Source organism: Microtus oregoni, unplaced genomic scaffold (genome assembly GCF_018167655.1).
Source record: "Microtus oregoni isolate MIOR12 unplaced genomic scaffold, Mior012 000048F_ref0000485, whole genome shotgun sequence".
In the NCBI taxonomy this organism is placed as follows: Eukaryota; Metazoa; Chordata; class Mammalia; order Rodentia; family Cricetidae; genus Microtus; species Microtus oregoni.
This window is the reverse complement of record NW_024543222.1, coordinates 4,290,084-4,302,373: the sequence shown is the minus strand read 5'-3', so window position 1 is coordinate 4,302,373 and position 12,290 is coordinate 4,290,084. Positions and strand designations below refer to the sequence as shown.

The 12,290-nt window shown below is 53.8% G+C and overlaps 1 protein-coding gene across 7 annotated transcripts in view; it reads left to right on the top strand.

Annotated features, from left to right (window-relative positions):
• Llgl2 (LLGL scribble cell polarity complex component 2) overlaps nucleotides 1-12,290 on the top strand; it is a 35,777-nt gene that overhangs the window by 9,916 nt on the left and 13,571 nt on the right. For 6 of the 7 annotated variants that reach the window (XM_041635958.1, XM_041635961.1, XM_041635959.1 and 3 more), the window contains 3 exons: nucleotides 914-1,018; nucleotides 10,346-10,443; nucleotides 11,994-12,075. In XM_041635958.1, the coding sequence (XP_041491892.1) occupies nucleotides 944-1,018; nucleotides 10,346-10,443; nucleotides 11,994-12,075 (255 nt within the window). In that variant the 5' untranslated portion in view covers nucleotides 914-943. Of the gene's footprint in view, nucleotides 1-741; nucleotides 764-913; nucleotides 1,019-10,345; nucleotides 10,444-11,993; nucleotides 12,076-12,290 lie in introns of those variants that run through there. The other variant, XM_041635963.1, reaches the window with a different exon arrangement.

Here is a 12,290-nt window from a genome sequence, read left to right as displayed (position 1 = left end):
TGGGGGGGCCTTGATCTGGTTTCTTTATTAGGTACAGGTGTCTTCTCTTGATTTGGGCTCCACTGCAGCCCCTGGGAAAAGGAGCCTCTTTCGGGAGTGGCAGGAAATAAGGTCTCATTTTGTACCCCTCACTGGCTTCAAACTTTTGGTCCTCTGTCTGTCTTCCCAGTTGCTTAGGTTACACTTGTGCCACCATGCACACCTGAAAAGGAGCCTTTGTGGGTACACAGGGAACTTAGGGAGCTGCAACTTGGGATCAGCAGTGGGGTGAAGCTAGGATTGACCTGGGGACCCCAGCAGCCTCATGGAGCCAGACCTTGGTCCCCTGCACTAGCGGCTGGGTCCTTTGATAGGCTCCCTGAAGGGCTGGCCCAGGTGCATGCTGACCCCACCCCATCCTGGGTGGTCCTGTGGAAACTGCCCCAGGTTCCTCCCTAGCTTGTCCCACTGGAGCTCTGACCAAGGAGTTCCACAGGACTGCCTTGCCTCCACCAACCTTGCAAAGTTTCCCTTTCTGGAATTTTATGGTTTTTCAGAAAACAGGTTAACAATTAAGCTAATTAACCTTAGGGCCTCTGGCCCTCTGTGTTCCCATAAAGCCAGGCTAAATGGCTTCCTCCCCCAGCTTCTCCTGCTCCCATTATGGTATCTGGTGGCATTAGAACATCAGCCAGGGAAGGACAGGCCCAGGCCTCTAGGAACCAAGGTCTCACTGACTTCCTGTTCTGGGCCCATACAGGGAAGGGAGTACCGGAAACTGCAGGTGAAGCTGGGTTTGGACAGAGCAACTGGAGGCTGCCTGTCAGGGATGACCCTGGGCTTAGGCAGCTGTGGCCTGAGTGATCCCGGGCCTGGGCAGCTGTGGCCTGGGTGATCCTGGGCTTGGGCTCACGGGAACCTTTGTCTTTGGCAGGGCTCTGGTGGAGGCTGCAAACTGAAGAAGATGAGACGGTTCCTGAGAACGGGACAAGACCCTGCCCGGGAAAGGTTAAAGCGGGATCTGTTCCAGTTTAACAAGGTGAGTGGTGAGGGAGAGCAGGGGTGCTCTGGGTTCCTCACTATGGGAAAGACCCCACGACAGTGTTCTAGCAGGAGTAGACAGCTTTCCTAGGAAGAGATACATTGTTTGTGAGACGGGGCTCACTGTCTATATAGCTCTGGTTGACCTGGAACTCACAGAGATCCCACCTGCCTCTGCCTGAGTGCTGGGATCAAAACGGCACGTGTCACCACCCTGTCTAGGAATGACATTTTTCTGTGATTTGGAATTCTTTGTCCCAGGTCTCTCTCTGGCTATCTCACTCTGCAAGTTACTCTATCAAGTCTCTGCCTTTCTACTTATAATGAGCACAAAAAACGATTGGCCCGCCTGCTTTGTCACAGGGTTGTGCAGGGCGCTGAGGGACAGAAAAGATGAAAGCACCTTGAGATCTGATATAATAACATCCTTATGATGCTACAGCCCTGGGGCTGAGGACCGCCCCAAAGGAAACAAAAGCTTTCCCTGCAAGCTGGACACAGACTCCAGCCTGGGGACCAGCACGTGCAGGAGGGGGCCAGAGTTGACATCTAAAGGGCCAGGAGCTTTGCTGGACTGCTCCAGGAGACCTGGCCTTGGAAGGCCTGCACAGGCCCATAAAGAGGACTGTGGCGTGGTTCATTAGCTCCTAGCTCCTGCCACCAGCAATCTGGAGCTGCCTGGGGGCAATTAGCCTTCGCCCTCTGCTTTGATCTTTGTCCTAGTAGATTATAAGCCTGAGTCAGCCATCCTCTCTCCTGGGGTCTGAACCTCCAGGACAGGACACATCTTATAGGTGGAATTCTGACCTTCTTCTTCTTCTTCTTCTTCTTCTTCTTCTTCTTCTTCTTCTTCTTCTTCTTCTCCTTCTTCTTCTCCTCCTCCTCCTCCTCCTCTTCTTCTTCTTCTTCTTTCTTCTTGTATTGAGGATTGAACCCAAACCTTTATAGTAGGCAAGCCCTCAACTGAGCAGCCCCTCCATCCAGAAAACATGCCTTTTGTTGTTAGGTTTGGAATCCCCTCACCCTGAAAGGAACAAATAAGTTCAGACTCCTCCTTTCTGTGTTGTCTTGATTTATTTGTTCATTTGAGAAGTGTAGAAGTCGGCTCACCCAGGTCCAAAGCCACCTCTACCACTTAAGGACTGGGAAAATGCGTGTCACCTATGCAGTGGGCTTGTATACAGACATCACTGGGAATAGGGGAGCTTTGTGTTAGCACCGTGGCCCAGAAAACTTAGTTGCTGTGTCTTGTTTATCGGCCTGTGCCTCCTAGATCTGTGTCCAGAAAGTTGCACGTCAGGGTCCCGCTCACCCGCTGTTTCCCAGCCCCGTGGGAGGTGTCGCCTTGGAGTTTTTCCTAACACCTGCCCCTAAAATCAGGCCTCCCCAGAGATTGCTTCTTTCCCTGGCTGGCTTTTAAGCCACAGGCCGTCATCTGGTGCAGGTGTTGGGAACAGGGTGACACCCTTACTCCTGGGTGCTGGGTGTGAGTCTTAGAACCAGTCAGTATCTGTCAGCTGGCCCGAGTGACCCCAGGTGCCACTGCTGTCCTTGGTGATGCTAGAATCTCTCACTGGGAAAAGGAGGCCAATTCTAGCAGAAACCAGACAGACTGGCTCAGCAAAGGGATAAACCTAGGCCTCAAGTTCCTCTGTGCTATGGGTGAAGCTGGGGTGGGGCTGGGGTGAAGGAGTCTTACCCCTGCCTCTAGTGTGCCCCACTGGTGGTCCCCAAATAATGTGGCCTCATGGGATGTGGGGGTGGCCTGGAATTCCTCAACCTCTTACTAGTCAAACCTAACCTACTCTATACGTAGACCAAGGCCTGGGTCTATAAGACTTGAATTGGTAAGGCCTTTGCCCTTCAGTCTTGGTGGAAAGGGGCTGATGGGTAAACAGGAGGGAAGGCCTGGATACACCAAGACCTTGAGGTTCTGAGAGTGTGGTGAATCTAGCACGGTAGGATTGGAAGGCAAAGTCAGATTCTGGGGGATTTGAGACTCAAGAGTCATACCCATGGCAGCCCCTCCCCATGGCCCAGGAGAAAGCTGTACCATCGGAGCCTGGTTAGATTCTGATCATGGCAGTCAGTGTCCTAGTGACAGTTTAGAAATGACGATTCAGGTTTATTGTTCCCTGAGTTGAGAGGACGGCCTGAGCCGGGTGTCTCACCCTCCACAGCAGTGACGTCTGGGATGGGCTGTGCTGAGAGGACTGTCTGGGGCACTGCAGTTAGCAACACCCTGGTTCTGACTAGATGCCAGTCTTGTGCCTCTGTCCGGATGTGACAATACATCCAGACACTGTCAGTTGTCACCTGGGGAGTGCAGTTGCTCTTGGCTGGGAATTCTTTTAGGGGATCTTGGTTTCTGAGACCTGGTGAGAGATGTAAGGGGGGAAAAGGCAGAAGAAGGACCGTGGGTCCCTGCCAGGAGCAGCGAGGGGCCCATTGAGAGAAATAGTCTACCTGGCCTCTTGTTTGTTTTTGTTTTTGAGAAAGGGTCTCCTGTAGCCCTGGCTAGTCTGGAGCTTGCTATGTAGACCAGGGTGGCCTTGAACTCAGAGATCTGCTTGCCTCTGCCTCCCAAATGCTGAGATTAAAGGCTCAGGGTACACCCTACCATGCCTGGTCACTCTGACCATGTTGGTTAGGATAGAAGGGAAAGCAGTGACCTCTCTTAATGATGAAGCATCTGGTCCAACGGTGAATATAGACTCTAGCACCTGCTGGCCCCATGCACTCAGTGTGTGGCCATGGCAGGCAGCAGATCTCTGGAATGGATATGATTTTAGAAGCTAGTCCATAGGTTGGGTGAGAGCTAAAGAGATCCAGCATACTCTAAAGGGCTGTGCACATGTGTGCATAGCTAACGGATGCCGAATCATGTGACCTGGATCTACACGTGTTGCTGAATTTGAGGATCCTGGGGACCCTCAGGTGAGGGGGGTCCTGCAGACTGATGTACCAAGCTGGACCTTAAGCGGCATGTGTGCTGTTGTGTAGATTAGACACAGGAACCCCCCACGTGTAGGTTAGGGTCTGTGTCTACCCAGGAGCTGTGGGCACCACTTCTGAGAGCCCCGTCCCGAGGGCCGAGGTGTGCAGCTATGGAACAGTGAGTGGTCCCATGGCAAGCCTGGCCCCCAACAGCTTCTAAACCAGTTCTGGGCTTTTCCCTCCAGCCTCTTCCTGCCAAACTCCTTCACACCAGTGTCAGCAAGACACCTCATGGGAAGCAGGGACATTGCCCTAGGGCCACAAGGGCTGTGCTTGTACTTGGGCAGGAGAAGGGGCTGGGCGCCAGGCCGTCAGGGCTGGGTGTTACAGTGGTTGGGGCAGGGATTTGGAACCAAACAGTCTGGGCCTTGGTTCTGGTTTTGCTCAGCCTGTCTGTTCCTCAGTTTCCTCTTCTGTGAAGTGGGCGTTGCCAGAGCACCCTTGTGTTAAGTGAGTTTATTTATTTATTTATTTATTTTTGGTTTTTCGAGACAGAGTTTCTCTGTGGCTTTGGAGCCTGTCCTGGAACTCGCTCTGTAGACCAGGCTGGTCTCGAACTCACAGAGATCCGCCTGCCTCTGCCTCCCGAGTGCTGGGATTAAAGGCGTGCGCCACCATCACCCGGCGTTAAGTGAGTTTAATTGCTTTGTTTTTATTTATTTATTTTTTTAGATTTGTGCGTGTGTGTGTGTGTGTGTGTGTGTGTGCGCGCGCCTGTGTAGATGTGTTTTGCCTGCATATATGTATGGGCACCATACATAGGCTCCTGGTACCTCCAGAAATCAGAAGAGGGCACCACATCCCCTAGAACTGGAGTTAGGGACCGTGTGTCCCACCATCTGGGTGCCAGGAGCAGCTTCTGTGCCCTCTGCAAGAACAGCAGGCACTTCTAACTGCTGCCCCATGTTTAATGGCTTCTTATGGGCAGCATCCTGTACCAGGGTTTGTCCTGTCATGACCTCATTCTCACAAGGACTCACAGATGGGGGCTGTCCCCACTCCACAAGCGAGGAAACTGAGGTCTCCAGGCATCGCCAGCCTAAGCGTATCCCAGAGGGCATCTTCCAGGGACGGTCAAGGTCTTGTCCTGTCTGCTCCTGGCTGGGTGGCTTGAGGTGACTTTGCCTCTTGGAGTCTCGGTTTCTTTTCCTGCCATTAGCAGTTGTGGTGGGTCCCCAAACCCAGTAAGACAACCGAGGTGCTGCATAAGGCCACTGAAGACCAGCTATGAGAACAGCCGGGGTTGGACTTCCTAGTCAGAGTGAAACTCCCCTCCTTCGGCGTTGCTTGGGGCCTGCTTGCTTCTCTGGTGAAACCCAGGCACACACGGGAACAGAATAGCCACACCCAGGTGTGAGCAGACCTGGACCTAGGTGCCTGTCCTAGGCTGCAGCCTCATCCAGAGTCTCCCTGCCACTCCACCTCCAGCCCCCTGAATGAACAGCATGTTCTTAACCAGTTACCCAGCCCAGTGCCAGGTCATTTTGTTGTGGCTTTTTCCTACCTGCGCCCCAGTGTTGGGTGTCAGGCACACAGAGAGGACCAAGCTGCTTGGGCCAGAAATCTGAGCTTACCACACCCAGTGCCTGGCAGAGCCATCTAGCTGACCAGGTAGGTGTGCCCCCTCCTCCTGTGGCCCTGAGCGGCTTCCTGGGGCTTTCTTCTCAGCCCCTGACAGATACTCCAGACTCTCCCAAGGCCTCGTGCTTAGAGAAGTCCTTCCCAGCTGAGTGTTGGGGAAAGGCCTCCAGCCTCTCACAATCTGACAGGGACTTGGGCTGATATTACAGTCTTGGCAGCTCCTGTCCATCTTTGCTCACCTTTCGCTTCTCCACATCAAAAGAGCCCATTGTTCTTGGCTCCCTCAGCAGCGGTCACCTGAGCTCAAGGTGCAACACAGGACAGGGGCTGGGGAGATGAAGGGGGAGCTGCCAAGCTTCCATCCACCGCCTAGTTCAGTCCTGAGCTGGAGTTCTCTGGGGTCTGGGAGTCCCATACTTCCAGTCTCCCCGAGGCTGTACCTGCTGCCCATGTGGTGCTCTGAATTATAGGGGAGACCCCATGGTACCCTGAGAAAAGCCATCTACATTCATCCTTTCAGGGCCCTAAACAAGGTCAGGCAGTTACCATCCGTGGAGAACTTAGGGGAATCCGAAGCGTGAAAGGCTAAAATCAGGGTTATGCTGGGAAGGGCCAGCCAGCGTGGAGCAGGGACTGAGGAGAGGATGTCTGGGATGGGATGGCTTCCTTCTCTTACCTGGTTTCCCTAGGGCTCGCCCTGGCTTTCTGGCTCTTCCCTTGTTCTTCTCTTGGCTCTGTCAGCCTTCCTGGCAGAACCACATCCTTCTCCTTGTCCCAGCTGGGGCCATTGAGTCCTCCACACCCCCTCCCCTTAGAGCTCCCTGCGCTCAGGACTGGCTTTGCCTCTTCATAGGAGCCTTGACCTAGGGAGTGGCCGCTCACCTGGGCCCTGTCCTGAAAAAGTCCTGTGGAGTTTACGTCCCTTATTTTGCTTCTGAGGGAACAGTGTTGTCAGCTGGACAAGATGCCCTGGGGGGGATACTGCAGCCAGCCAGCCTGGGAACAGTTGCTCTCACAGTGGGTGAGCAAACCCCCCCCCACACACACACTCACTGTATTCCCAAGATGCCTCGTGTTCGGTCCAAGAATACTCCATGCAGGGCATCATGGATATCATCCCGGTGGGGCTTGGTGAACCTGTTCTAAATTGACCTTTGGAAGAAGCGGGAGAGGATGGCAGGGAGGAGTGGTCAGGTGTCCACCAGACTGCAAAGGAAGCGAGGAATGAGTTGTGGGTGATGGAGGGGGATGCCCAGCCTTTGCAGCAGGACGGAGGAGTCCAGCAAGACTGGAACTGCTTAAGCTGGTGGGATAGCATACAGCCTCACATCTGTTCTTCTTTGACTTTATACCTGCTGATGAGAACACAAAATAATCTAGGATGGTGTGATGTGTGTTGGTCCAGTAAGAATAGAATAGGAACAGCCGGACAGTGGTGGTATATGCCCTTAATCGCGGCACTCGGGAGGCAAAAGCAGGCAGGTCCCTGTGAGTTTGAGGCCAGCGTGGTCTACAGAACAAGTTCCAGAGCTGTTACAGAGAAACCTTATCTTAAAAAAAAAAAAAAGAAAGAAAGAAAGAAGCCCTTTTGGGCTGGAGAGAGGTGGCTCAGTGGTTAAGAGCATTGGATGCTCTTCCAGAGGTCCCAGGTTCAGTTTCCAACACCCGAATTGCAGCTCATAGCTGCTTGTAACTCCAGTTTCAGGGCATCTGGCATCTTCACAGAGACATGAGTTCCTGCGAGTATGTCTGTGTGACACATGTGTGCATTGCCCCTGGAACTGGAGTCAGAGATAGTTGTGAGCCGCTATGTGGGTTCTGGAAATCGAACCTACCTGCTTTGTCTGATACTAAGTCTGTAAATTCAGGTATATTTTGCGCTCCTGACACGTCTCAGCCGTAAAACAAGCTCTTGGAAATAACCTGGCTCTAGCACCTGTGGTGGTGTCTGTTTTTAATCCCAGCCGGCAGGCTGATCTGCCAGTTCCAGGCCAGCCTGGTCTACAGAGCGAGTCCAGGACAGTCAGAGCTACACAGAAAAGAAAGAAAATACCTGGCTCTGCTTTAAGAGTTTGAGACGTCCAGCTGAAGGTTTGCAGTTGGCTGGCAGAGCCCTGCCCTGTCTCTTTGGAATTCAGGCTGTTTCAATAAAGACACTTGAAATGGGGTTCCCCGTGGTGGCACTGAGGGTACATTCTTTACTTATTCGTTTGTTTTTTAATTTTTTGCCATAAGGTCTCACGAAGCCCAGAATTTACTGTATGATGAGGCTGCCCTTGGACCCCTAACACTCCTGTCGTCTTCCTTTGCCCTGAGTGCTGGGGTTGCACTTTGTTTTTTGTTTTTTTTTTTTAATTAAAAAATGTGCATTGGTATGAAGGTGTCAGATCCCCTGAAACTGTTGTTACAGACAGTTGTGAGCTGCCATGTGGGTGATAGGAATTGAACCCAGATCCTCTGGAAGAACAGCCAATGTTCTTAACTGCTGAGCCATCTCTCCAGCCCCTGGGGCTGCAGTTTGAATCCCCATTTAAGTTGATGGAAAAATAAGGGAACTTTAAAAGTTGGCTCCTTGGTATGGCAGCTGCCACACTGAAAGAGTGGAAGGGCTATGGCTGCTCTCAGGGCTGCTCAAGGTGTGGGGCCTCCTACTGGGTTCAAGCTCCCGAGGGCATTCCCAGCCCCCACCCCACCCCCAGACAGTCCCCCAAATTCCACATTCCAAAGGCTTTGGCCTAAACTGTCCCTGCCTGTGGTGCTGAGCAAAATGCTCGTTTCTGGAACCTTCTCCAGGCCTCTGACTTCTCCAGGCTTCAGCAACCTGAGATCAGCCAAGGCCCAGCTGAGCCCTGCAAGAGCTTGTCCCACCCACACAGCCAACCTGTGTGAGTTCTATACTCTCCTTTTTCTAAGAAATGTTTGCATTCCAGACACTCAGCTATCTACTCAAGGCTCTTCCAGGGTCCACATTCTTCACATAGCTGAGCTGGGACTGGGGCTGGCTGGGGGCCTCTGTCTGGGTCCCCTCTGGGTGCCTGCTTTCCTGGCTGACCCTCCAGGTACGGGGGCCCTTGCGGGGGCCCTTGCGAGGCTGAGTGTGTTCCCGCCCCATCCACCCATTCAGCCCCAGGGATTCTCCAAGGAGGCTTTTGTTGGAGTTCTCCCTGCCTGACCTCCTCCCTGGAGCCTCTGGGCTGGACTGTGGGGAGGTGCAGCCCTTGCTCCAGCTCCGAGGCCTGTTGTCACCAAAGCTTATCTCTGTCCTGCTTGGAGGCCTGATAGGGCCGCTCAGGAAAGCAGACCAGAGGGCCAGAGAGGCGGCCTCGGCACCCTTCTCCACGTCGATTTAGCTAAGAAACTGAGAGGTGACTGATTGCCATTCCTGTACTCAGCTCCTTCCCAGTTCGCCAGAATCTGTGCCCCTGGGGGTAGGTAGCTGGTTAAATACAGAGCCCCAAGTCTCCTGAGGGATGCTTTGTCCTTCTATCTTTCACACCCTCTCAGTCTGTAGTTCCTTCCACAGATACCCAGAGCTTCGGGCAAGCACCTGATCACCAGTGCGGCTCTTGTTCAGAAACCCTGGGAGTGAGACAGCAACCCCTCGGGAATGCTCTCCAGCCCCTTGCTGTTCATTTTAAAGCTTTTAACCATAGGCTGATTTCATGCAGATAAATAACCTGAAAAGCTCTATCTGTGCACGAGCATGTGTGGGAGTGTTGGTGCGATGTGATCCAGTCACATCTCTGTTTTTTTCACAAATTATATATAACCAGGTGTAGTGGCACGCCCCTTTAATCCCAGCATCAGGGAGGCAGAGGCAGGGGGATCTCTGGCCAGCCTGGTCTACATAGTGAGTTCCAAGGCACCCAGAGGTACATAAAATAGAGAATCCCTGTATCTCCCCACAAAAAATTACATATATGTGAATTTCTATGTGTGTTGTGTGTATAGTTAGTGGCGTGTGAGCTCACACGTGGGTGCTTGTGTGGAGGGCAGAGGACAACTTTGTCAGTCATTTTCTTCTCACCTTCCTGTGGGTGCCAAAGGTCGAATTCTGATTTTGAGCAGACCCAGGAAAAGGCTCCTGCCGACAAACCTGACCACTTGACTTTGATCCCCGGGACCGACAAGATGGACGGAATGAAAAGACTTCCGTGGGTTGTCCTCTGACCTCTGAATATGCCCCATAGCCCTCACGCACACCCCCAGCTGCCCACATAGACACACAAAATAAATAAATGTGAAGCGTTTGACGAAAAGGGACTGAGCTAAAGCATGTAACTCCAGGAATTTCCTGTCGGGGAAGACGGCTGAGGAAAACACGTTGGCATGGGGAGTCCAAAGCCAGGCCGGGATGCCGGGGCATCCTCAGATCACAGGGCGGGCCTGGAGCTGTGACATCTCCAGGCCTCTTTATTAAGGAAACGTTGTCTCCAGGAGTTCACCCTCTACTCCCTCCAGCACCTCCCAGAGACTCAGGAAGGCTGGAGTGTGACCCAGAGTGCTCTCAGTAGAGGCACAAGCTCCTGGAGATTGTCAGGTGGCCTGGGTGAACTCACAGGAGTGGCCATGTGGCTAGGGGTGTAGACTACAGAAATAAATGACCCCAGTCCTCTGTGTCTGGGAAGAGCCAAGAAGGTGCAGCGCTCTGTTCCCCTTTTCCTGCCCCGTTCCCATTGATCTGCGATTCCGCAGCCCGTCCCCAACCCTAGGGTCACAGGCCCAACCCCCATGGCTCTCATTACAGACGGTGGAGCATGGCTTCCCTCACCAGCCCAGCGCCCTTGGCTACAGCCCTTCGTTGCACATCCTGGCCATTGGCACCCGCTCTGGAGCCATCAAGCTGTATCCTTTCCAGTGCCTGCTGCCACGGGGAGAGGCCAAGGTGGGGTCTAGGGCATGAGGTGGGTGAGATCTGGAGGGGTCCCTGCTTGATCTCCCGCAGTTGGTCCAAAGACAGGGCAGAGCTTAACATGGCAAGCAATGTGTCCTTCACTGGGGGGAAGGGAGGGGGAGGAGAGGGTTATTTTCTGTTCTCTGACTGCTCGGGTTCCCCTCCTAGCTGGAGGTTTCAGGACTTGAGCTAGACGTGATTGTGGGCCCTTTGTGGCTAGCACCTTGTCTAGAGGAGTCGGGCTTGGCCTCAGTATCTTTTCCTTCTGCCTTGACAGGATAGGGGGCTAGGCTAAAGGCAGGAGGTCCTAAAGGAGTCTGTGCCCTTTCACTGTGTAAGAGGTGACTAGTAAGTCATGGAAGATGCCTTCCCAATGTGCCACTCAGGCGACAATGGCAACGGGACTCGTGGGAGCGTATCTCAAAGACTGGTGGGCACATTTCTAGGGAGGCCTGGTCTCTATTTCTCTGCTGCCTTCAACTCTGTGCCCCTGCCAAGAGCTAGTTTCACGTGACCCATCTTGTCCCTGGGAATGGTGCAGGTATCCATCCTCTCAGGAGCCTGCTCTGACGGCAGGGAGGAGATGGGCAATGCATTTTTAATCGTTCACGCTTCTCCTCCATAAGAGGCTGGAGCAGCCTGGCCCTGGGCTCTGTCGTGTCTGCAGGTGAAGGTGGAATGACCTTAGGTGAGCAGTGGGGTTAGCACTTGGGCAGCCACACACATCCCTGAAAGGGGATTGGTTAGCAGAAACAGGCCCTCCCTGACCCATGACTAGACATCACCTAGCTGTGCAATCTTTTGTCCCCCGCACTGTGTGGCTGGGATACCAGCGGCTCCACCCTGGGGACAGCTTCTCTAGCCGGCCTGAGATGAGCTGGGCCCTGAGTCCTAGACAAAGCCCCTCACTTCTGATGTCTGACTACCTGAGCTGGCACCTCCTCCCACAAAGTCTTCCCCTGAGTCCAGGTGCCAGGTGGGCTGGGTTAGTGTATACACAGGAGGCCAGAGGCCTGAGCCCTGCAGCAGCCAGCGCTAGTCCAATGTTCCTCCACCTGGTTAATCATTACCAGCCAGAATCACATCCTGGTTGCTAGTCGCTGGTGCCAAGACTCAGGGCAAAGCTGCTGGGGGTGCCCCCCCCACCGTGCCCCATGTTCTGGCAGGTGCCACCAGGTGACAGGTGATGCGCCTGTTGTTACAGCTCAAGTTGCAGGGAAGGGGGGAGGAGGGGGGCAGTCTAACTGTTGCCAGGATGGGGAGTTTACCTTTCTGGGGAATTGCCCCTGACCTGTCCTGCTGGGGGAACTGTCCCCAGGGTCAGATCACTGACTGAGTGCACCTGGGGCAGGGCCACTGCTATCTCCCCTGCATCCCACGCCCCTAGACGTTTCACCACACAGGCACTTGCCTGCGAGCACGCCTTGCCACCCAGGCTATGGACCACTAGGTTTGGGGAGGGCTGGTGTCCAGCTTTCTGAGGTTTTCCTGAGCCTTCTAGATATGGCGCCCCTGGGGTAGAGTTCATGGGGCTTCACAAGGAAAACAACGCGGTGATGCAGATCCACTTCCTGCCTGGTCAGGTGAGCACCTGCTTGGGGAGGGGCCTCCGTGATGCTAAGTGGGGCTGGGCTTGGCCTGGGGTTGACCCTGGGTTTGGTGCTCGTGGAACACCTAGGACCCCCTCCTCCCCCATTTGTCCACTGGAGGCTCGAGGCCACCCTGAGAACCACAGAGGGGTGTTTGTCCTGGGGCTTCTTAAAAAAACCAACACAGGCTGGACTGCCCAGAAAGGAGA